This window comes from Convolutriloba macropyga, chromosome 10, assembly GCF_964194025.1.
Source record: "Convolutriloba macropyga chromosome 10, txConMacr16.3, whole genome shotgun sequence".
NCBI lineage: Eukaryota > Metazoa > Xenacoelomorpha > Acoela > Convolutidae > Convolutriloba > Convolutriloba macropyga.
In genome coordinates, this window is record NC_134477.1 from 1,550,044 (window position 1) to 1,574,963 (window position 24,920).

At 35.4% G+C, this 24,920-nt stretch overlaps 1 protein-coding gene across 1 annotated transcript; it reads left to right on the forward strand.

The window, feature by feature from the left end:
• The first annotated feature begins 208 nt into the window (after positions 1-208).
• On the forward strand, positions 209-23,111 carry LOC142347842 (uncharacterized). The gene is made up of 7 exons (XM_075398962.1): positions 209-309; positions 3,977-4,003; positions 4,567-4,809; positions 7,643-7,796; positions 9,574-9,700; positions 20,406-20,519; positions 22,973-23,111. The coding sequence occupies exons 1-7, from the start codon at positions 231-233 to the stop codon at positions 22,988-22,990; spliced, it is 762 nt and encodes a 253-aa protein (XP_075255077.1). The 5' UTR covers positions 209-230; the 3' UTR covers positions 22,991-23,111.
• The last annotated feature ends 1,809 nt before the right edge of the window (positions 23,112-24,920 follow it).

Here is a 24,920-nt window from a genome sequence, read left to right on the forward strand (position 1 = left end):
AACAGAATTCATTCAGGGGTTAAAAGCTACAGCAAGGCTAGTCTTACGTTTGCTGCAGGTTTATGAACATCATCTATAAAAATGTGAGTGTAGATGAGCGGATTAGGCTGAAAATTATCCGGAAAGATTCAAAAGAAAGAGTTTGAGAAAACTGGAATAGAATTTAAATTTGAGGTTGTGATTTGGAGAGAGGGGAGTCAGAGGGGAGTGAGTTTGGATGTGGATATGGAATGTGTGTGTCTAAGGAGAAGGAGTGTGATGGGAAGACTGACTGTTTCGATGGGAGAGACGAACACTTCAAATGTCCAGGTTCACTCAAATTAAACAGGTTGAGGTCATACCAACCAAAATGACCTGATCAGAACACCATTGAGCGCATCAAGGGTCTAGAAAAGTTACTTTCTCTGGAAAATCTTTAACAGCGTGAACGAATGAAGAATGGTCTGAAAGTGATCTGATCAGAGGTGACTTTGGAGGATTCTGATCAGGGTTGTTTTTTTTTAATATGGTGCCCAACATGTAAATGACAGAAAAATAAAATGACGAAAATGAAAAAATATTACGCTCAATGATTACGCGCTGTGTGAACACATTCTTTGTTGAAGCCAACCAGCTCTGAGGTGTATGATAAATTATATGATTTACATTGCTTCTGATAAATAAGAAAAAAACCGTAAAAAAATGCAGATGTATGATGGAGTGGTTTTCTCACATCTTAAATGCTCGACTGGATGACGCTTGATGAGAATCAAAACTGAAGAGTATCAATAACTCTTCGAAAAGTAAATATAATCAGGTTCTTCATCCGAACAATGTATAATATGATAACAAAATGATTATGAAAAAATTAGAATAATGGTTACAGTTAATATTGCAAAAAAATCGGGGTGCTCCAACGTACGTTACCTTTTTCAGCGTTAGCGAACCAACTGATAATATTTACTCAAGTAAATGAAACAAAATTTGTAAAGCGAACCCGCCTTAAAGCTTAGTGCATTATTTAATATGTTGACCTGGACATAAAAGCAAACAAGTTAGAAGCTAATCTTTCAAAGCTAACGGGAATTTCAGGAGTCTGACTAGTGTTTGCAAATAAAAAATCTTCGTCAAAAATTCATTCGAAATTTTCTCAGACTGAGCTACACATCATAAGAATCGGTTTTTTTTGCGTTAGGCTAGGAAAAAAAACATTTGTCGTCTCCATCGTGAAAAATCTCAATTATAATGAGACTTGCATTTGAAAAGTTTATTACTATACAAATAAGGCATCTTTGAGATCCAGATTGCTCTTAGAAGCCAAAAACGCTGCAATTGATATAAAATCAGGTTTTATTGAAAGTATTAATCTCCTAAGTAATAAAAAAGTACCAGGTGATTTTTCAGTCTCTTTTCTTTGGCCAGAATTTGTCTCATACTGAAATGAAGGAGTTTCTTTATTTTATAAAATTCACACAGAAAAAAGTAGCTTATACACCGAGCAGATATTGTTTTTCAATCGGAAGCTGAAAGTGTTGACTTTATTACAGTAGTCGAAGGCTGCGCAAACCTTAAAATGAGCTTCAATTACAAAGGTACGTCAAAGAATCTTCAGTTGAAAATTTTTTCTCAATATCAGTAAAAATTTTTGTTGTATTCAATTTCAGTAAAGTGTTTGATTGAGAGTCAGTTGAAAAATATCACTGGTCAATGAAACAGAAAACTTTAATTGTTGGTAGATAAACTTGTTGTTATAATTCTATATAATTATAGCTATTATAAAATGATACGGTGTCTTCATGAAGAATTTCATGTCACATGTACCTTGCCAATCAGTTGGTTGAGTAGTAGATCGATTTTATGTTTGTTTTGCTGTGACCAAATTGATAAGTAAAAACTTTTTAACTGCGGTAACTTTTCGTTTCACATCTGTTTTTCTTCAAACAAATTTTATAAGTCTCTTTGTTGTGGCACTTCTTTTCCGATCTTTTACCTCGCAATTTTGATTAAAAAAATTGCGTTCAGTTTCGATAATTTTACGATGAAATTTCCTTTGAAAAAATTACTATCTGGAAACAGATACATATGAGAAACAGTTTTGAGGAACTACTAACGGTTTTCATTTGTAAGGAATTTTGTTGGTACAAAACAGTTTTTCCTAGAAGTATCAAAAAAACTTCAATGAATTGAAACGCTTAAAACGTTTTTGTCTAGGCTTTGAAACAGGATGCTAATTATTTACTTGCAAATTTGCTCAGAATGCAAAATTGATGGTGAAAAGGTCCTACCTGAACAAGTTTAGGTGTGGTGTAATCTAAGCAGCGTCTTTAAGAGAAGGACGTTTTTCGAACGGTGAGTGTTAACAAGTTCACTGTACAATATGAACAAAATATGCTGACGGCTAACAAACCGTTATAGTTTAATTGAATCAATTTATGGTGTACCAATAATTTACTGTTCTCCAAATATGTTGCAGGAAAATTTTTTGCTGTAGTACAGAACATCTTTTTTGCAACAAAATTCAATTGCTCTCAGAATCTAAGGTTAGCTGAAAACAATCATGAACCAGTGAAAATGAAATTAGAGAAGTATCAATTACTCGTCGTTTCATTCTAATGTCGTTTTTTGCAGAAAAATAAAGAGCTGGAATAGCATGAACAAAAAAAATCCAGTGAAAAATTTGAGTGGTGAGCTGAACTGAACAAATGAGTGGATGAGTACGGTGTGATCAAATATTCTTAAAACGACTGAATATTTTTATCGTCGGCTTTTCAGAACAGATTTTTTGTTGTTTTGGGTTTCGTGTTTTAATTATCATATTGTTTTTCAGCTGTTTTGCTGACTTTAAGGTAAACTAATTATCTATTTTTCCCTTTTTGTTCTGTTTTGCTAACGTACGAATGAATTGAAAAAATATTTTTTGCTTAACGAATTTATAGATACCAAGTAAGTACAGTTATTTGGTTATATCTTTTTTGAGACAAACGACAACAAACCGATAACAAAATTTAATTGATTCCCTTTGTATTAAACAATTTTCTCTTATTTCTATCATTTTAGACAAGTTTTTTAGCATTTGACTTGCCTATTTTTTCGAGCTTTCTTATTTGCCTAAACAATTTATTCTTTGCTTTTTGAGCCTTTGTTATGTAAGAGTTTGGTTTTTTCTGTTTTTCTAATTCAAGTTGTTTTTAAATACTGGTCTGTCATGATTTTTCAAGAGTTTTATGAATTTTTATGTGTGGTTACAGCAGATATTATTGTTTTGAAATGGCTGTTTCTCTCCGTTTCCTTCGAGCCCTCTCCATAAGTCCGCAGGCTAGGTATTCAATTTAGCGGAAGCAGGAACCTATTCTCAAACCTTAATAAAAGAATAGATTGAGAATAACATATCTCAGTTTAGATAGTATCAAAAATTTTTTAAATTAAAGGGATATTTTTTGAGAGCAATATGAGCTAATATTTGAGAAAAATTTTCAATGGTAATAAAGTGGTAAAAACGCATACATTCACAGCAAGAAAAGGAAAGTTTTTAAAAAAGGTGATTGAAGAGTTATTACGAATATAAAACAACTCTTTATAAAAATCAGGAGGTTCTCTTACTGGCACCCAAACTCATGCCTAGAAAAAAGAAAGGGAAACCAAAAAATGTAAAATTTTTACTATAAACATTTAAAATTTATACGAACACTCTTATCCAAATACTTGCTTTAACCAACATAATATCTTCTATATTTGTAGAAATTATGTTGTTATGATTTCTTTGAAAATTTGAACATCTTAAGAGCATTCTTGATAGAATGCAAGTTCGAGCCATGGTGCAATTAAGATTGTCACAGAAGTTGTCAAAATTAATTTTTCAACGATATTTTCTGACGAAATGCGCCATCAAAGCCAACAATTCGGTGTGTTTTCCAAATATTTTCATTAGATCAATATATTACTTTTCTTCAGAAATTTTTTTTTAGTTTGAGTGAATGAAGGAGGTCTTATTGTTTAGGTGTTAAGGATAGACAACACTGCCCGGGTAAGTGATTTGTTCTTAATCTGAGGTCTGTTGCTCTTCCTTTTTTTTCTATTCAAGGTTTGCTGAATACAAAAGATAACTCATCAATTAGGGAGTGGCAGGGGGTGGGTTGCATAACTACGTACGGGCAGAAGTGAGGTGTAGAAGGGGTAGGAAAAAATAAAATATCAACCTGCAATTATTTAAACAATTTTTTTTATTGTATTTTGCAGGTTTTTTAGCACTTTTTTAGGTTTTAAATTCTGAAACTTTGTCTCATGAAGTATGCTTTAATAAAATGAAATGTTAAAATGTTTCTCCTTCTGGGCAGTAAACCAGGGTTTCTGTTTTGTTTTAAATCAAGCTTGAAATGGCAGTTTCATTGCCCCAAGAAAACTTTTCCAACAAATTTAGGTGAAAATGAGGAATTGGAGCACGAAATGCATTGAAGTCCGCTATTAGAAACCAATCACTAAAAATCAAGATTCCGGCTGTAAAATTTCACCCGATTTGTTTGATGTTCAACCAATTCTTGATGGATTTTCTGGCCAAATTTGTGAAAGTCATTGTTATGTTGATTGCAGATCCCTACCTGTCGGAGTGGGGTGAACCCTACGGAGAGCCTGGCTGTGATATGTTCTGTGGCAGTGAAAAAGCATGGGGAGACAAGAGACCAGTCTACTTCCAGGACAGACTCTGTATAGCACATGAGTTCAATGTCACTCTGGACACTTGTGTACAGATACAAGATCAGAAGAGGGCTAAGGAGTTCTGCTTCCCAGGCGCAGAGTACACCAGAAGGAAACCTTGTCCTGTCAATCATTGCTGTGTGTTAAATTTCCACTTCTTGAAGTAGGCTACCTTGTCGATTCCGGCTCAAAATGACCTCTGATTAGAATCAATCTCGCTCGAGTTTTTTGTCACAATCTTATCAGAATCAAGTGACCTCAAAAAATAAGTTTTTTGTTCAAAACAATTTCCTACGGATTTGATGGCAATTAAAACGCGTTTTCGACTCGAAGCTAGGCGTTAGACTCTATCCTACAAACAAAAGTTTTGTAGGGGAAAAGTTTGAAAAACAGAAACATTGAAAAGAGTATCCGGTCATTCTTTTTTTCAGGAGATGATACTTTTTTGAATAAAAAATTTCTATTGTATGATTTAAAAGGATTATCTTATTTAAAAGGATGACCACATGAGAGTCATACAGAATTGACGAACATAAAGAAAACAGGGCGCTCACAAAGTTGCGATTGCATTTGAAGTTCTGACCCCACTCATCATTTTAGATTTAGTTGTCTTCCAAAGAATGACAGAAAACTTTCAAACACTAAAGTTTTTTTCGAAAATAAATTTTGTGTGAACAAATCAGTTCAAACCATTAAAGAAAGGAAAGGAGAGGGGAAAAACCGCAAAGATGGAAAAAAATTATATTTGTTGAAAAAAAAACAAAAAACCAATTCAATAGTTTTAAGTCAAGAAGACTATTAGTTATCAACATAATTCCTATAACAATTTCATTGCTAACTCTACAGGAAGTCATTGAGATCTCTTCTTATCCAGACTATATCTTACGATCAGTCGAAGGAAGACAATAACTGTCAAAAAATGCTAAAAATCAGATTACAAGTCATTAAAAAATAACAGCTAATAACTCATCAAAATACTTATGATGACTAATTGATTCAGCGTTCAGCTCTAATGAGACCTGTCTCCAGTGTTAATGTTAAAACACACAAACTATGCAAATATTCCAAATAAAAAAGATTTTATCAAAGCCATTATAACCAAAGCCAGAAAACCATTAACTTAAGCATTGAACCAAATATTAAGAGTAGATTTTAATCTTTTGTTTAAAATAAAAAATATGTTATCTGTTTTTATTTAGACCAAGCTACAAGCTGACAAATGTGATTAAAAAGGGGGTCGGTGTTCAAAACATATAGCCGAGTTAAATAAGAAGAAAAAACAGGCAAGTTCTCAACTAATTTTGCTCACAGAAGAAACCGAAGTACTATTACCCAGGTTGAGGTCCCAGGCCGAAAGTCGATATGTCCAGACCGAAATAAACGCACAAGGTGGCGTCGTGCGTTCAAAATTACACGGTCTGGAAAAAAAAGGACGCGCGATAGTCTGGACATATGCAATTTTGAACGCACGATAGTCTGGGCATATGCAATTTTGAACGCACGATAGTCTGGACATATGCAATTTTGAACGCACGATAGTCTGGACATAAGCAATTTTGAACGCACGAAAGTCTGGACATTGTGACTCGGAGCGCACGAAAATTTTTTGATTGGAAACAAGAATGCCAAAAACTAATGAGGCCATGTTTGACTAAACACTCTTAATAGAGTGCTCACTCAAGTGAAAGCTTTCTACCAAGAAAACCTCAACTCACTTGAGTTCAAAAGTTACAAAACATCGAACGCAGGAAAACTCGCATCCAACATTTTGCTTTGTTTAAAACAATTTCACACCTAGAATTATAAACCCTTGCTGAAGTTGCAAAGCAAATCATACTTTAATAACTCGGTCGCTGGCACCCCCTTCAGCCAACACTTTCATCGAACATCTTTTATTAAACAAAATGTAGCAACTGCTTGGGCACTTCATCACAACCATCACCCTAACGTATCTATACTTGAAACGAATACATTATAAAAACGTTATCTGAACATGAACGCACGAAAGTCTGGACATACGCATTTTTGATCGCACGAAAGTCTGGACATGAGTGTTTTTGAACGCACGATAGTCTGGACATGAACGCAAAAATGAGCGCACGATTTTTCATTTAGAACGCACTAAAGTCTGGTCATATAAGATTTTGAACGCGCGAAAGTCTGGACATAGGTGTTTTTGAACGCACGATAGTCGGGACACGAACGCACAAATGAGCGCACGATTTATCATTTAGAACGCACTAAAGTCTGGTCATATAAGATTTTGAACGCGCGAAAGCCTGGACATAAGCACGTTTGAACGCACGAAAGTCTGGACATAGGTGTTTTTGAACGCACAAATGAGCGCACGAAATTTAATTTGGAACGCACTGAAGTCTGGTCATATAAGATTTTGAACGCACGAAAGTCTGGACATAGGGAGTTTTGAACGCACGATGAACGCACGAAAAATTTTGAATGCACGAAAGTCTGGACATAGGCACTTTCCGTCAGGGAGGGTCTGGACATGGACACTTTCCGTCTGGGACGGTCTGGACATATCGACTTTCGGTCTGGCACCTCAACCTGGGTAGCCCTCTTTAGATTTTGATTAGATTGTGTCCATTTTTTTTGTTTTGTAGCTGCAGCAATTGTGGAAGTCTGCTACAGGACATAATTGTTGTATATTTGATGAAAATCGGCCTGTATATTGACTGAACATATTGTTTAATTATTCTTGGTAAAATTTTTATTCTCGGTAATAACACCATGGACATTGGATTCTCTTTCGGAAACTTACTGAATTTTTGCACTACTAAGAAAATGAACAGATTTAAACGTACAAAAATTCGAGAAATACGGGGTGCTGTGTTGGATAAATCGTTCTCAGAAAATTTCACTCAGATAATTGGGCTCGGGACAGTGAATTTGTTCTCTTCTGAATCGCTGAGGGTACCATTTTTGTTTTTTTCCGGAAGAGTAATTTTTTTAGTGATTACTGCAGTTAGAACACGAACTGGAAGAGGACCCGGGGACCAAGGCTCGAAGTCGGGCGATTATTTGTTCAAAGTGGGTTATGATGAAGATCACTTCTGTACACTTGGATGGCTGGACAATGAGAACAAAAATGAACGGGATAAGGGAGAGTGAGTAATTTCACAGGTTTTCACAGCATTTTTTTAAATTTCCCGATATCGGTGAAATTGATCTACCTTTGTCGTAATTAAGTGCCAAAAAATGCTTGACCAAATTGCGCCCTTTGTGTGTTCTTTCCAACAACGTTTTCCAGTGAATGCAGAGAATATTGAAAATTTCTGTGAGATGCTACTGTCTGTACTTTGGTCTCAAAGCAGTGCTGAAACTTGAAAACACATTTCGAACAGCATTGAACCAGATAAATCTAAACGTATTTGAGGTCTTCTTCACCTGACAGATTGACGGCATTGAGATCAAAAATCTGTTTCATAACTCATCTGAGCATAATAACCTGTGCCTGGTTGTCCTCTGTGACGAAGTAGTAACAGCATGTTTATCCACTGTAACTTCTGGAATGTTTCTTTGAAAGTCTCTTTAACGAGTTCAAAGCAAGTGTTAAAAATTAAAAGCAAAATTATTTTATTGACGATTACATGAACAGATAAAGGCAAGGCATTAATTAAGCATGTACAGATGAAAGCTAGGCGGTACCCAGAGGTTGGTGACAGAGAAAATCAGCGCTGAATCACCCAAAAGGCATCAATCTGTTAATGTCACAATTTACAATGGTTAGTCTTGATTTTCGAGTAAAATTTACTGCATGAAATACAAATTGCTCAGCCTAATTCCTGCCAAAAAGGTTTGTTTAATATGCGATTCGAACTTACGCGTGGGTACTTGTACGTGAGTTTGTGTTCTACCATAGTAATTACCAGTTATAGACTAAAAAAAGTATTCTGCTCAGACCAATTTTTAGGATATGAGTAAATTTCAGACAACATGGGATAAATTTAGCCTGCCCAACTCAATGACATCAGCAAAATCATAATGAAAAATAACTGCACATAAAAAACTGAAAATATTCTGGAGATGCAATGTTTCAAAACTGAATTAAACTTTTACTCTTGAAATGTGCTGGTCCAGAAACGAGCTGAAATGCTCTAAGACTCAAATGCGGTTAATTATTCATGTGCAGAGAAAGCTAGACAGTACTTACGCGTAAACAGAAAAAAATCAGACTATAATTACTAATGCTCATCGAGAGTCGTTCGAGTGTTACTTTTGTCAAGTAGAAAACCAGTCAAAATAAACTTATGCTAAGAAGTTGATCAGAATTGCTAATGCATGAGCAAATGAGTCACTCTGGAAAAAATCCATTAACTTCTAAAACCTGGCATGATTAGAAATAGGGTCAGCCAGAAAGGCAGAATTTATTTTTTAATGATTCAGTACTGATATAGTGTGACACCGAGCTCCGGGCCTTAAATGTTTAATAGCCCTGAAGGGATATTGAGAATAATTTTGTCTGATTATTCATATCTGTTCAATTCATCGTCTTCCTCGGTTCTGTTGCGACCCGTTGATAACGCACCATCAAATTAAAATCGTGATTTATTTCTCCAATTTCTAACGCTCCGCATTTGTTTTTTTAATGCCTGACGTCATTTGTTACTTTTGTTGGCTGAGTTTCTGGGTCACGCCTCACCATTTTCTCGGGGTCTTTTTATTCGGGGTCTCAAGGTCCTCTTCACAGCTAATATGAATCAAATTTTACCCCCTCTCTTTTTCAAAACCAATTTAATTTTGTCCTGCACTGCCAAAATTTTTATTTTATCACATTCCTGCAAGAATTGTTATTTTTGTGATTTTGTTTTAAAGTTAACTGGCAGTTTCCTTAATTATCGTTTCGTTAACATTTAATTAAAGTTTTTATTTTTCCTGCTTTAGACTGGACGAGTACACTTTGGATGTTGCATGCGACCATATAGCTCTGAAGCTTGATGGATCACAGCCACTCTTTCCTTATATAGAAGTATCTCACCCTGGTCATACAGATGGATGGAAATACCAAACAGTAAGCATGGCTATAAATACGTGTTGTGTGTCTGGAGTGGAAGTATATTAAATCAATTTGCACCTCTGCATCACAATCAGAACTTTTTTGCAGCAGTTTATCTGCGCTTTTACAATTTTTCGCTTGTAAAAAAAAACGCAAAGGACCTGGAAAATTAAGTAGGATCTTAGGAAACGTTAAGTTCATCAATTCCACGTCAAGATCTTGCGTGGAAGTGGGCGGATGTCGTGACTTCATGCTCTGTGTATTTGTATTCAAAATGCTTCGTCTCAAATTCTGAAACAGCTTCTCTCGCCTGGCCATAAATAATTACGTTGCAAAAGATGTATTAGGTTGAGAAATGTCCTCGGATTTTTAATGTTGTCCTCGGCTGCTCTCAGAAAATTGTTAAACAGACTTAAATCAATGATTGCGGATTTGATGAAAGTAATCTTTAGTCTTTTCTAAAGTAATTGCTAAAATAAAAAAACATTTTTCCAAGATATGCTTGGTTGGGGAAATCATGGTTGAAATCATTTTAAAGTCAGTCGATTCTCAGAAAGTTTTCTTGCGATCAGCCTTGTGCCCACAAATCACCATGGTGCCCACGCAATTGAGTATTTGCCTTTTATTTGTTACCAGAAACCCTCAAAATCGCGTCTTCAAAATTTCGTTATCATCAACCCACACAATCGGATTGAACGGAAGAAATGAGCATTGTCCCCACTCATTGGGTGACAAGCAAATTTGCGCACAGCAATAACTGGGCAACTATAATTGGGAGAGCCAAGACTGTAAATTAACCATTGTGGGGCTGAGGGTGTTGTCGCAGGAATGAATCTCATAACAGGGGATCTCTGGCGATCAGCATTGTGGCTGAACCTCTCATTAAAGTCACTGAGACTCCTTGAGATAACCGATTGTAGGCAATTGATAAACCAGCTGGTTGAAAGTTTCGGTTATCGGCAAGCAAGGCTATACGTTTCAAAGTTTTTCAAACCAAATCTGAGAAGCCCCCGAAAGATTCAAACGCGAGTGGTACAAACTGGATACCTATTTCGGCACATTTTTGAGCATATTGTTCATATTTCCTATCTTCAGCATTTGTCAGAGCAAAACCACACCTGCTCGCCGCATCTGAAATTAGACTGAGCTGCAGTGGGGAAGTTATGGTTACGTCTAATGCAGATGGTTGTCCCGCTGACCAGCTGGGAAAGTATATGTCTCCTGGCCTTGAGTTATTATCTGGAATCAAATTTTTCTGTTCGCAGACGGTTGATAAGTTTGCGGTCGAGCAAGCAGCAAATATTCTATCCCTCACTCTATCGTGCCGTGATATCATATCCCCCCGACAATGACAGCTCAAAGCGTGATCACCCAGCTGGTCCAGTCTGCCGTTTTGACAGTAAGGGCATTTTCGTTCCTCAATGTATAACGGAACACCAACCCGATACTTCAATGCGGCTCTGAATTCATTTGGCTGAAGGTGAAGGCCCAGACTAGGGATTGGAGGTGCGGAAAGCCAGGCACCAGATTGAGGCAGCGTTAGTGAAAACAAACGAGTTTTCTCCCGATTTGAAATCTGATTACCAAGAAGGTCAGAAAAAGCAGCATCGTCAAGTGCCTCCTGGATCTTGTGTTGTGTATATTGGCTAATTTCTAGATTCTGCAGTTCTTCCACTGTTTCTTTGAAAATTTGGTTGTCTGTAATTTTCTCACCGGTTATTTGTTCAACTAAAGCGTCTGCCTGTGATACTGACCCAACAAACGCCGCTTTCAATTGGTCAACTGCTTGTCTAATACCAATGCCAGTTTCGTTTATTGGTAGACAAGCCTGCTTCCAAGCGCTGTCACTTATAACGGTGCCTAACAAATTCTCAAATGTTGTTCTCTGAAGATTGTCAAAATCCTGCAAAATAACAGAGGATTCTTCAGATGGAGTGCTACAACGCAGGGAATATACCATCTTTGGGGCACTAAGACAGCTTCGAAGAATTCCAAGCGCGCAATGTGGGTCGTCTAGATACGCCAGGTTTTCGATTAGTTTTTCTATTTTGTTGACTCTTTTTCTCAAAGATGCAGCAACAAAGCTGGGATTGCCGATGGCAGCGCCCAAGATCTCAAGTCCTTCTTTGCTATTTCTCTTTACTCTGTTGTCTATAGCGTTCAGAAAAACGGGTGACCAAAGCTCACATTTTTCTATTCTGAGCTCTAAACCGCATCCTTCACCCAAATATGTCAACAAATTCAAAGCTGTGCAATTTTTTGGTGAGTACCAGCAAGGATGCCATCATCCAAATACCAATTATGCTGTACTAGATTTGGTATCTTTGTTTCAATTTCTTTAATGATTGGCCACGGAGCTAGTGAAAACAAAAGCGGCCCCAAAGGATCCCCTTGTTGAACTCACGATTGGCTATTTAAGTATGTGTTGTTAAAATGCAAATGACTGTGTTGTGAGTAGCAAAAGGTCGCAAAAGGGGCAACACTAGGTAAGAATTTTGCGACTGCTTCCAAAACTTTGCTTCTTTTTACCGAATTGAAGGCATTTTTGAAATCAATCTGCAATATTCCGGAGTTTTTTGATTTTTGCAGTTTTTCAAAGGAAACTCTTGTTGCGTGTACTATCCCCTCAGCACCACCCTTGACTGCTACTCCCAATTGTTTTGTGTTAAATAGATCAGCAGCTTCTGAATTCGCTTCGCGAACTATGCATTTAGCAATAAGACGTCGAATGACTTCCCCAACAGCGATAGGAAGAACCCCACCTTTCAACTTTTTCAATGCAGTTAGTGTTGCACTACATAGTATAGGAGCAACGAATTCGGGAAGCTGACCCCTGCTGGCTAAGTTGACGAATTTCGTTAAACTAGTGATTGCTCGCTTTGACTGATCAGGGGCACCACAGTTTACTGCATGCAGCAGATGCTCGGGATACATTTTTGACCGCCCAGCTGCAGTAAATTTGGAGAACGACTCGATTTGGGAGAATACTGATGCCTCGTCAAATTTAAATGCGTTCGTGTTAGCATCTTGATCAAATTGGGGATCAGGTTGCTTTTCCTTAGGAAGGAGCTTTTTAAGTTCATTCAACGTTGCAGCATTGTCAGGTGCGACGCCGTCAGAAGACAGAACTTTCGCTGCCCTCCCAAACTGCCCCTGCAGGCAAAGAGATTTCGCGCGGCCTGCTAAAGCGTCTATTGACTCATTGCTAGTTTTATTTGAATGCTTCATTGAGGCCGCCTCATACTACAGTGCAGCATAATCACCTGATTTCCATCGCTCAAGTCTGCTCAACAACTGTTTCTCTTGCTGCTGCTTGTGTTTCTTACCGCCACGATTAGACGCGCGTAGAACACATTTGCTAATTGCGAAGAGCTTTTTCCAATTCTCTAACGATTGCGCGTGTGAAATGCAAGCATCAATAACGGATGTTAGTAATTCTGACCATCTCACCAGAAACTTTACAGGAATAAGCCTTAGGGTTGGGATGTGCTTTTTGCTGATGGTTTCGAGGTCTGGGAGTTCATTTAGATTTATGTCTGTTGCAGCTAGATTTGGTGAACTCACGGATTGCACAATCTCGTCTATCCGCTTCGCTGAATTGCGTGGTATCTTTTTCACTTTAGACAGTAAAGGCGTAAATTGCGAGTAGGCCCATATTGATTTGGAGCACACCATCTCATCAAAGTTCGGTCCCCACTGGTCATATCTAATTTTAGTTTTTCCAAGATGATGTTCGATAACAGATAACTGGTACAGTTTATCTTTTTTGTCGGGGTAGAAAAGTGTTGTTTTGGGGGGCACTTGAAAGCGGGAAGCGGTGTCATCAATTATTAAAATATTCATTTGCTGAGTCAGTCCCGAAGATGAATTGCATTGTTTTGCCCCCTGACTAAGCTCTGTAGTTTCGTCAGTCTCAGCTAACAAAACCTTCTTGCTTTCTCTGGTTTTCATAACTGTTAACATTGAATGCGCAATTGCGTACCAAGTTTTTTTTTATCCCACCAGATAAAAAAAACTAGGGCGGGGGTCGTTTTGGTTAGATCTCACCGGTTTGAGGTCCACATAAGCTGCTGAAGAACCACTACATAATTGATTTGCTCACATACACAGTGCTTCTGATATGATAACAGCCAAAAAAAGTTGGTGGGGGATCAATATAGGGTGCTCAAGATTCAGTGTAAAATTTGTTTCTATTTTCGTCTTGCTTGTTGAAATCAAGAGAGCAACTTAAACGCACGCGATATGATATGTAATTGCTAAATAAACAATGGCTAAATGGTTTATTGTTTCTCAACAGATAAATAAAAAAAATGTGATTTTCCAGCTCAATGAAGGTTTTATCGTTGAGCCGTTCATAGGCTGATGTGTCATTGAGGCTTTTGTTCATACACAAAATGTTTTTTTTTTGCTTCATAAGTGTACTTTTTCTAAAACAATAATTTCTCTTCATGCCCTGCTTCGTCACAATAAATTTTTTTTTTGCAGATTTCATCGTACTTACAGTAAATTAAGTCATAATTATCACACAATTGTTAGCAGCAATTAAATTGGTAAAACACTTCAATTAGAGATTACTATAGATAATCCAATTCAATTTTCTCATTTTTCCTTGTTTATGACATTTTATCCTTCCTTGAAAATGCTTCTCTCATTTGCAACTTTTCAAAGATTGAACCCAAAACAAAATTCATTGGTGTTTTATAGTCCTTATCAAATGTAGACAATACAATGGTAGCAAGTATCGGCACGATTCAACAACTTTTTGAAGCTTTTTTGAATAAATATCAGACAGAAAGCAGAATTTCAGTTTAATATTATTCGTCTTAATTTTTTATAGTATAGCCATCTCTAGTCCGACACACGCTTCTTTTCATGACAGTGACGTGCCGAGATCCTAATACTACAAAAATAGGGAGATTTATTCGAATTGAAAGATTTTGGAGGCATCTCCGATGCTTTTGCCGTCTTTTCAAGAATGTTTCAACATTTTCACATCACAATTTTTTAAACTGTGAAGTGAGCACTTGATTTAAATGATGAACTAGAAAAGAAAAAGAAAAAATTCATGCTCTGTATTCAAAATGCTTCGTCTCAAATTCTGAAACAATCCCTCTCGCCTGGCCAGAAATAATTACGTTGGATGAGATCTATTTGCCCGATAAATTTCCTAGAAATTTTAATGTTGTCCTCGGCTGCTCTCAGAAAATGTTAAACAGACTTAAATCAATGATTGCCGATTTGAGGAAAGTAATTATTAGTAATTTCTGAAGTAATTTCTACAAGGTTTATTGTTTCTTAAGTGATAAATAAAGAAAATAGTTATTTTCCGGCTCAATGACGGTTGTGTTGTTGAGACGTTCATAGGATGTTGTGTCATTGATGCTTTTTTTTATACACAAAATGTTTTTTTTTTGCTTCATAAGTGTACTTTTTCTAAAACAATAATTTCTCTTCATGCCCTGCTTCGTCAAAAGAATAAACTTTTTGCAGTTTTCATCTTACTTACAGTAAATTAAGACAGAATTATCACACAATTATTAGCAGCAATTAAATTGCTAAAACACTTCAATTAGAGATTACTATAGATAATCCAATTCAAATTTCTCATTTTTCCTTGTTTATGACATTTTATCGTTCCTAGAAAATGCTTCTCTCATTTACAACTTTTCAAAGATTGAACCAAAAACAAAATTGGTGTTTTATAATCCTTATCAAAAGTAGACACTACAATGGTAGGAAGTATCGGCACGATTCAACAACTCATTGAAGCTTTTTTTGAATAAACATCAGACAAAAAGCAGACTTTCAGTTTAATAATATACGTCTTAAATTTTTATAGTATAGCCATCTCTAGTCCGACACACGCTTCTTTTTATGACAGTGACGTCTTTTCAAGAACGTCTTTTCAAGAATGTTTCAACATTTTCACGTCACATTTTTTTCAACTGTGAAGTGAGCAATTGATTAAAATGATGAACTAGAAAAGAAAAAGAAAAAATTAAACAAAAACAACGTATGCCTGATTTACAATGAAAACAATGAGGCTCGGTAATGTCTGTTCGCACATTAAGTTCCGACCCCGCTCATCTACATGTTTCACTTAATCGTCTAACAAATGAGGAAGAGATAAAAAAATTAACATATCACCATATCATACAACGAACTACTAAAAGAATAAAATAGTCTACTCTAGATGGCCTATGATACCTGTGGTTACCATAATATGAACTACCAGAAAAGACGGCAATAAAAATCAATAGTTACAAATATTAATTATGATCAAAACTACTTGTCCATTTTTTGAAAACCACTAATAACCAAATCAAAATGGCATCAGATAAAAATTATACTAAGAAAAATAACCGGTACTTTTTGGAACAAAACTTGGGACTTTGCCTCAATGCGACTTGGCAACAAGTCGGCTAGACAGGAGCAAAAGCGGCAAAAGTTTATTAAAACATTGCTTTTTTTAAAAAAAAAGAATTAAATTCGAACTGATTAGAAACATTGAGCTACAAATGAAATCATTTAGAGAGTCATTTTTACCTCAATAGAGAGCAACTGAGGCCTTTCATTATTCCCGATATGTCATACGACTAAAAAAAGAACGACAAATACAGGCAAAAACCAAAAAAAATGCACGAAATATCATGCACGAAAACGATGCCCCCCAATCAATTCAATATTAAGCTGATCACTAAAAACAGTAAAAATCTTCGTTTGCATTTTCTGCAGTTCACAACATTTGTAAGTAAAATGACGCCCATTATAGTGACACTTTGAAAAGAAAACAAAAACCTACAAAAAAAGTGGCAATTTTGCAAAAATCACAAAAATTGGTTTTATGAAAACTGGTTGGTCCAAGAAGAAAGACCATTTGAGGAAAATAAAACCGTTATGAAGAGCAAATTGTATTTCAAAAGATAAATGATGTGAATTGTATATAGAGATGCTTGGCTACAACTCAACAGAAATAAAATTAGATCTCAGAAGTCTATCTCTTTTTTAATTAAAAACAAATAATTTCAAAATTCATAGATAACAAAAGCTTTCGACTAAAAGGGTAGACAGTTTGTCTTGCAACTACTTGGAAAACTATTTGCGACTGTTAATAATGAGACTAAATCATCAGACTATAAAATAACATTAAATACAAGCTGAACTAATAAGTTTTACAAACAACTTTACGAAACAACAGTTTTGAAGCCATTAAATTTAACTGCTCTTTACCATAAGATGTTAACCGCGAGAATATAACATCTTCATTTGCGTCTCCTTTGATCATCATAACATCTTGTACTAAAACGACTATCACAAAATAACAACAAAAAGAACCAAAAAACTGAAAAGTGTCTAAACTTCACAAAATACTTCTGAAACAAATTGTCTAAGACCTGAAGACATCATTTGAAAAGTTTAAGCAACAGAAAAATTTTTGTTTGATTCAACAAAACATTAAAAAAGCACTAATTATGGGGCTAATTTACGAAAATGATACAACATTGTAAAATACGAAACAACCCAAACCAGAACAAAAAGGGATAAGTTGAAAAATACTATTACTCTTTTTTTAGAAATTTAACTAGAAGGTCAAAACAGCCATTAGTTATTTACCGATATCAGCTATTTAAGTTCACTTGTTTATCTACAGTTGAACACTGAGATCTTTTGTTACAAAATATTTGGCATAAGACAACCAAAAATTAACAACAAATGAAGAGCAAAATATAAAACTCTGCTGTTTCGGCAAGAGAACGGCGTCGCAGCCCTTCAAAGCATATGTTATGAAAACAAAAATAATGTTCAGTTTCAAATAATGTATAGAGTTTTAGTTAGTTTGTTAAATAATGTGAAAATTTACAAAAGAAACAAGAGCAACAGCAAAATTGGGCAATTATGCACAAAAATCAGGAAATTTTGTATGAAAACTCGTAGTAACAAAAGCAAGAAATTTTTGGGCCACAAAATTAGTTTTTATTCTATAAGGAGGAAAGGTTGACCTGTACATACTGAGAATAAGCAAAATGTTGACTAAAATAAAACAAAAAATTGACAAGTTCAAAGATCACAGAAATTTCATTAAAATAAAAACATTCAATAACAAAAGAGACATTAGATAACAACCGAATGAATAAAAAAGGTTCACTTGCAACTCTTGAGGAAGAAATTTAGGTCTTTTAGTGGGTAAACTTAAATATCAGACTGCCAAACTAATAACAATTGAAGGCAAAAGACAAGAATTCAGTTAAATTTCACTAAAGCTCTTCCTCAAAACCATAAAAACCCTTTGGTTGTTTGAAAACAAACTATCTACATTTGACCCCACAATTAAGTAATTAACTTTAAAAATCAAAAGCAAATATTTTGAAAAAAGGCAGCATGAATAAAAAACCCAAAAAGTCTCCGATTCTTAGAGTCCATGATTTTAACAAATCTCTCCTTGATTATGTCGCGCGCCCGGCAAAACGACCAAGGATTCCAATTACTTGCGAATTAGACCAATTGTTGAGTGGAGTTCTTCAAATATTGAAAAAAGATGCATTTTGTATAATTATCGAGTTAAATCTGTAAAAAACGGCAAAGTTTTAATTCCAGAAGAATTTCATACGGCGCGTAATTGCAACTAGCGCTCATTTTGTGATTAGGGAACCTGTGTTAGGGTTTCTGGGTCACTAAATTTGGCAAACTTTAACAAAGTGGCCAAAAAAGCATATTTTGTGCCATTTTTGATGAAAAAAACTTGAATTTTGAAAATTTTATCAAAAATTTTAGCCTAAAAAACTTCAATCAACAATTCACCAACGCTCTTCTATCTCTAACGGTAACAACAACTCTCTGTCGTTAAAAATTTTAAATAATTTTGAACTATATTAGCGAAATTGTGGCAAGTTTTGTCAAAAATTACTGAAAATGTGAACAAAAACAGTCGAATGTTCACAAAACTTTAAACCTCCATAATTCCCTGTAAAACACGAATATTGAAAAAATCTTTCTATTTCCGTATTCTACGCTGGACGGGCTTTTTAATGATACCACTCACAATTCTGTACGATGAATATATCGGTCGGCCAAAATTGACTGAACAAAAAAACCAGTTGAGTATATAGTTCCTCCCTCCCCACAAAGTGGGGGTCGGAACAAAAACACTTTTTTCAGGCTTTATGGTGGTCTTTATAAATGCGGTCTTCTCATAAACACAATTTTTTTAAAAGGTTGGATCTTAATTTTTTATGTCTGCCTTAGTTTTTTCAGAAATCGAAACCTTTTCTAGGTCGCATCTATAACTCATATACGTTATTTGCTTGATTTACAAGATTGATTTGCAAAGTCTACTATTCAAAATTTGGGAGGTTTTGATAACAAACGGTGTCAATTTCTAGATAAGAGATACCTTCTGGACAAAAAGGGCTGCGTTTATAACAGTTCAGAATTTTTGGCACGATGCATTTAGCTAAAAACATTTGAAAAATATGCAAACAAATTTTATAATGTACAAGTAGATGTACAGGAAAAATTATGCTGCAGAGTGACCTATATTAAGTATAGATAAAAGAGCAACCAAATTTTATCTCTCGTGTTATAAATCCAAATTCAATCTGAAGTAATCAATCGGAAAATATTTTAATTGGCAGAAAACTTTCTCAAAAGAAAAATAGTTTTAAATTGCGACCAGTTTGCTCGAAGATAGAAAACATTTTACTATATAACAAGGTCAAACTCCAGTTTATCAGAAAGCTGCAAAAAAGCAAAACTGGTCTCCATTTGTTTGAAAAAATTGTCAGCAGAGTTTGTTTATGGCAGCGATCAGGCAAAATTGGAAGATATCAACTTTAAGTTTAGTATTTTTCATATTTTTTAATCGCATATTATTAAAAACTTACAAGGTAGCAATCAAAGGGCCAAAAAATTAAGCTCTCGGGGCTTATGCGGTAGTTAAATCTCTGTCAAAATACAGAAAAAAATGTTTTCAGACTCATCGCTGTATTATTACTAAGCATTAGAGTCAAGTCAAATTGAGCATAGCGCCTTTAGCTATTAAAACGAGTATCTTTCTACTTAAAACACGGGTTGATCACCATGAACTTTTCTTTGCAACAATATCAAAGCCCAATTTTGGAACTTTTGATTGCTTTTCAACCAGATAGCTCACCTTGAAAAACATCAACATTGATAGAAAACTCTTAAAACAAAAGAGTTCCACTCTGAGTGGAGAAAACGTCATAATAATACAGGAAAAGAATAAAACTTTGTATTTTTGAAAAAAAATTGAGACAATTTATATTTATGGTGCTTTATAAAACCATAAAACTCAATGTAGAGAAATCCAAAACAACGAAACAAAATATCGAAATTTTGGCAACCATATCAAGAACTTATTAGGAACTTTTGCATGGCCAGAACCTTTTATGGTTATTTGATTTAGTTCTCAAGAAAGGTCAACCCGGCAAATTTTGATCCATTGCTTCTCAGAAACTGGAGCACAATTAGGTCTGAGTGATTGGAAAAATCACTATTATCCAAACCGTGTTCTGAACGTATGAAAGGGCAAACATACCCAAAAACAGTCCCGGTCAATTGATTGAAAAGTTCTGTTAAAGTCCTCTGCCTAATAAAACCATAAATAACTGACTTTTCACAAATCTCTGGTCCAAATAAGTAAAAGGAGTCAAGCTCTAACCATGTATACAATTGCCTGTGTGGTTAAGTGAACACTTTTCAGGTGGACTTGCGAGTGAATGACAAGGTGCAGTCTACATATGGAAAAGGAGTGGTGTGGATGGGAAAGAAGGGCAAGAAGGACAGAGTCAAATCAGAGATACAATCCACCAAAAAAGTTAGACAGCAATTGGTCTTTATAACAAAAATTGAAACTAAACATCGAAAATGTTCATTTTAGGACTACGCCTAAAGTCTACCTCATCATAATGTGTCAAAACGTTCAGTGAATTTTTCTAAGTATGACAGTGAACTTCGCAAAGGAATTTATTGCTGCTTTTGTTGAACTTCTTTTGAAAACTAACAGGTGCTTAAGCTCCACCGTTGACAATGCAATAAAGTAGAAGTCAATTTTTCTTCTTCGTTATATCATTAATTTCCTGTTTTGATCTTAATTTATTTCGATGAACGAATCCATCACTCAATGATGAAACATTTGAGTTTACAATTCATGATCAAGATTAGCCGTGAATGGCTGTAAAACCATTTTTATGTAATACTTAAAAAACAGAAAAAAATATTTGATACCGGAAAACAAGATTACCAGAAACGTCGGGGAAAAGCGATTAAGAGGGAACAGAAGCAATTGTGTGGTCAGGTCAAACTTGGAAATTTAATATGAATAAAGTATAATTCATAAATATTTGTAATACTTCGTTGTCTACGTGTAATTTGTAAATATTTGCAAATAGTGCGGAACTGCATTCCTTAATTTTTCTCCGGACCTTGTCCGTTTGTGCCCCTAACGTGCAGAAAGTCAGAAAAAAGTATCTCTGCAATCAGACTGCACATAACGAGGTAGAAAAACACTCTTAGGATACACTGATACAGTACTGGGCCAACAATATACAATTGGAATACAATGCATCAGCACTGATTTACTATGGCACTAAGATCCGGGTGCTCGGTTGGTGCAAAGTAACTTTGGCAGTCCACAGATTAAAGCAAATTGTACACAACTGTCCACGAATTCGAGGTGGGGGTGCGGTGTTGGGGTAGATGAAAGGTAAAAGGTTTGGGGGATTGGAGGGTTTGTAACAAATAGGGGTCACAGGGATGCAAGAATTGGGGGGGGGGGGGGTTGAATTCAGTTGCGGGGGAGGGGGTTAGGGTTAGTCAAGGGGCAGTAATTTGTCATTTGGGGGGGGGGGGGGCAGCCAATTCAAGGGGGCTTACCTGTGGTTCCATGTCAATCAGTACCGATTCTGAACAAATTCAGAGAAATTTCATGATTTAGTACTGACTCAGAATCAAGTGTGAAATGGTTTCTGAATTTCTCTGAATCAGAACAAAATTCGAAGAGAAGTTCGTTAATCTTCTGAATCAGAAGATAATTCAGAGTTTTTCACACAATTAGCACTGACTCAGTTCAGCACAAAAATTAGACCTAATTTGGATTCTGACTCAGTACTGAATTAGACCATTGAGTTGGGCACGGAGGGGGGTTGAACGAGTGAGGAGGGGTTTGGACATGGGGGAGCCCGGGTTGAAGCCTCTTTGATTTCATAAAAGTATCAAACAAGATTTCTTACTGTCCAGACTATTCTCTTAGTACGATTATTTTCTTAGTCTTTAGTTGCACTCTGATTACATTATACTTGGATATTTGGCATCCATCATTGTTTCATTTACCCTTTATGACCATGTAGGATATCCATTTTTTTCTCCTTTTTCTACCGAAAATGAAAATTAGTGAAATTTTTGTCAAAATGCGGCCGAAGTTTGTTGATTCAATTTTGAATTCTTATCACTTACAAAAAGCTTATTTGTTTGTTGCGCCGAATGATCAATCAGAACTAAAAAATATTTTTTTTTACAAAAGGTGACTTTAGTCACAAATTGCAAATGTGTGTTTTGTAGGATTAAGACCGGAATAAATTTGCAACTTAGATCGGTCAAAACTAACATTCTGCGCTCCACTTTTTCTCGTCTATAGATGTCATCTGGCAAAACTGTGCCAAACGAAAATTTAATCGGAAAGCAAGAAAAATTGTGCAATTTTGCTGACAAGATTTGATGCTCCTTTGTTTCTGAGTGTCTCTAAAAACTTTCAAAAACAAAGAAGAAAAGTGTTTTGGCTACAGAAACACAAAGTTTCTAATCACGTGGAGATCTATCGCGTTGAGATATGAAGTTTTACAAGCTTGATTATTGGATAGCATATTTTATGATAACTTCCTGCTTCCTTTGCTAAGTAGTCAGGAATGAGTTTGCATAATTAATCGAAGATGATTAAAGAGTTTATAGACAAGCTGAAAAAAATGTTGGAAAGTTTGAGAATATTTTCAGGATTGATTTTACTCGGTCTACAGTTCCAACAGTAAGAAAATTGCTGCCTATGCAATCAATATAGTCGAGATTTGGCAAGGCGGGATAAAAGAAGAAAATGAAGACGCAAAAACAGGACCAACTTTAAACAGAAGACAGTTGCGTTTTTTTGGGGTTCTCGGTCATTTTTAGAATCCAATAATATGAACAAAATTTCAAAGACAATGCAGATATTCTTGGTTCTTTTTTCAATCAACACATTGGGTTTCCGAAAATTGTCAGTTATTATTTCTACTGTTTCAGCTCGTCTATCCATGGTAATGAAGCTGAAATTGCTTAACAAACACGGACAAGTAAAATTAAGTTCAAAAGAAAAGAACTATTGGTTGAGGTTGGATAAGGGATCAAAACAAAACAAGAAAACAATTAAACTGTATACATTGATTGTTTTGTAACTCAGGACGCTGCACTGATTCGGGAATTTAGTCTAGAAAAAGTTGTGTTTAGAAAAATGTTTATGGAAATACCAAATGAAGATGAAGTGCTTTTCATACAACGTATCACGTTCAGATTTATACCTCAACTAAAGAAATACAACGCTCCACCGAAAATTGTTAATAGATGATTGTGCTCGACCCAAACAGCGCGTGATAAGACTCATGATTGTTTTTTATTGTTTTTACCATAACTCATATCTAAAATTTCATTTTTCACGAAAGTCATTGATCAGTCGGATTTAAAAGTTTCCTTAGTATTACAGAATTCTTGGTATAACGGAATAGTTTTGTACCGTTAATTACAAGAAAGTCTATTTTAGTGTTCTCATTTGAACCAGATATTGTGTAACATTGTGTGAAACCATCAGTCGAAAATTTTAAAAATTTTTTAAGACACAAGGTCACTTGGATACTTCAGTGCAAATGTGTATTTCGGAGAATTAAGACTGGAAAAACTTTGCGACTTTGATCAGTCAAAAGTAACATTCTGGGTTCCACTTTTGCTCGTCTATAGATGATATCTGACAAAACTGTACCCAATCAAATTTTAATCAGAGACCAAGAATGGTTGTACAATATTGACGACATTATTCGATGCTCCCTTGGTTTTGAGTTTCTTCAAAAACTTTTAAAACCCAGAAAAAAAGGGGGTTTTGGCCACAGAAACACAAAGGTTCTAATCACGTTGAAGTCTATCGCCTTGAGAAATGACGTTTTTCAAGATTGATTATTAGGTAACTTATTTTAGGATAACTTCCTGCTTCCTTTGCTAAGTAGTCAGGAATGGGTTTGCATAATTGTTCAAAGGCGAAGATAAAGAGTTTATAGACAAGCTGAAAAAACTGTTGGAAAGTTTGAGAAAAATTTCAGGATTGATTTTACTCGGTTTACAGTTCCAACAGGAAAAAGGTTGCTGCCAATGAAATGGAGTCGAGATTTGGCAAGGCGGCATCAAAGAAGGGATTGGAGACGCAAGAACACGACCAACGGTAAACAGAAGACAGAGTTGCTATTTTTTGGGGTTCTCGGTCATTTTTAGAAGCCAATAATATGAACAATATTTCAAAGAGAAAGCAGATATTCTTAGTTCATTTTTTTTAAATCAACATGTTGGGTTTCCGAAGAGTGTCAGTTATTTTTGCTGCTGTTTCAGCTCGTCTATCCATGGTAATGAAGCCAAAATTTCATATCAAACAAGGACAAGTAAAATTTAGTTCAAAAGAAACATTGTTTGAGTTTGTTTAAGGGACCAAAACAAAACAACAACAGTATTTAAACTGTTTACATTGATTGTTTTGTAATTGAGGTAGCTGCATGATTTATGAATTTAGTGTACAACAAGGAGGCTTGATAATTTGCGTTCGCACATTAAGTTCAACTACATTTTCACTTAATTGTCTACCAAATGAGGAAGAGATAAAAATTAACAAGGCAACATGTCGTTAAAAAACAAATAAATGAATAAAACATTCTACCTTAGAGGGCCTATGAGACCTGTGACTACCATAATATGATTACCAGAAAATACAGCGATAAAAGTCAAATAGTTTCAAATATTAATCAAGACCAAAACTCGTTGTCTATTTTTTGAAAATCATTAATAAACCATTCAAGATGGCATCAAATCAAGAGAAAACTTATACTAAGAAAGTTAACTTATACTTTATTAGAACAAAATATGGAACTTATCCTCAATGCGAATTGGTAACAAGTCGACAAGAAATGAGCAAAAGGGCAAATTTTAATAAAACGTT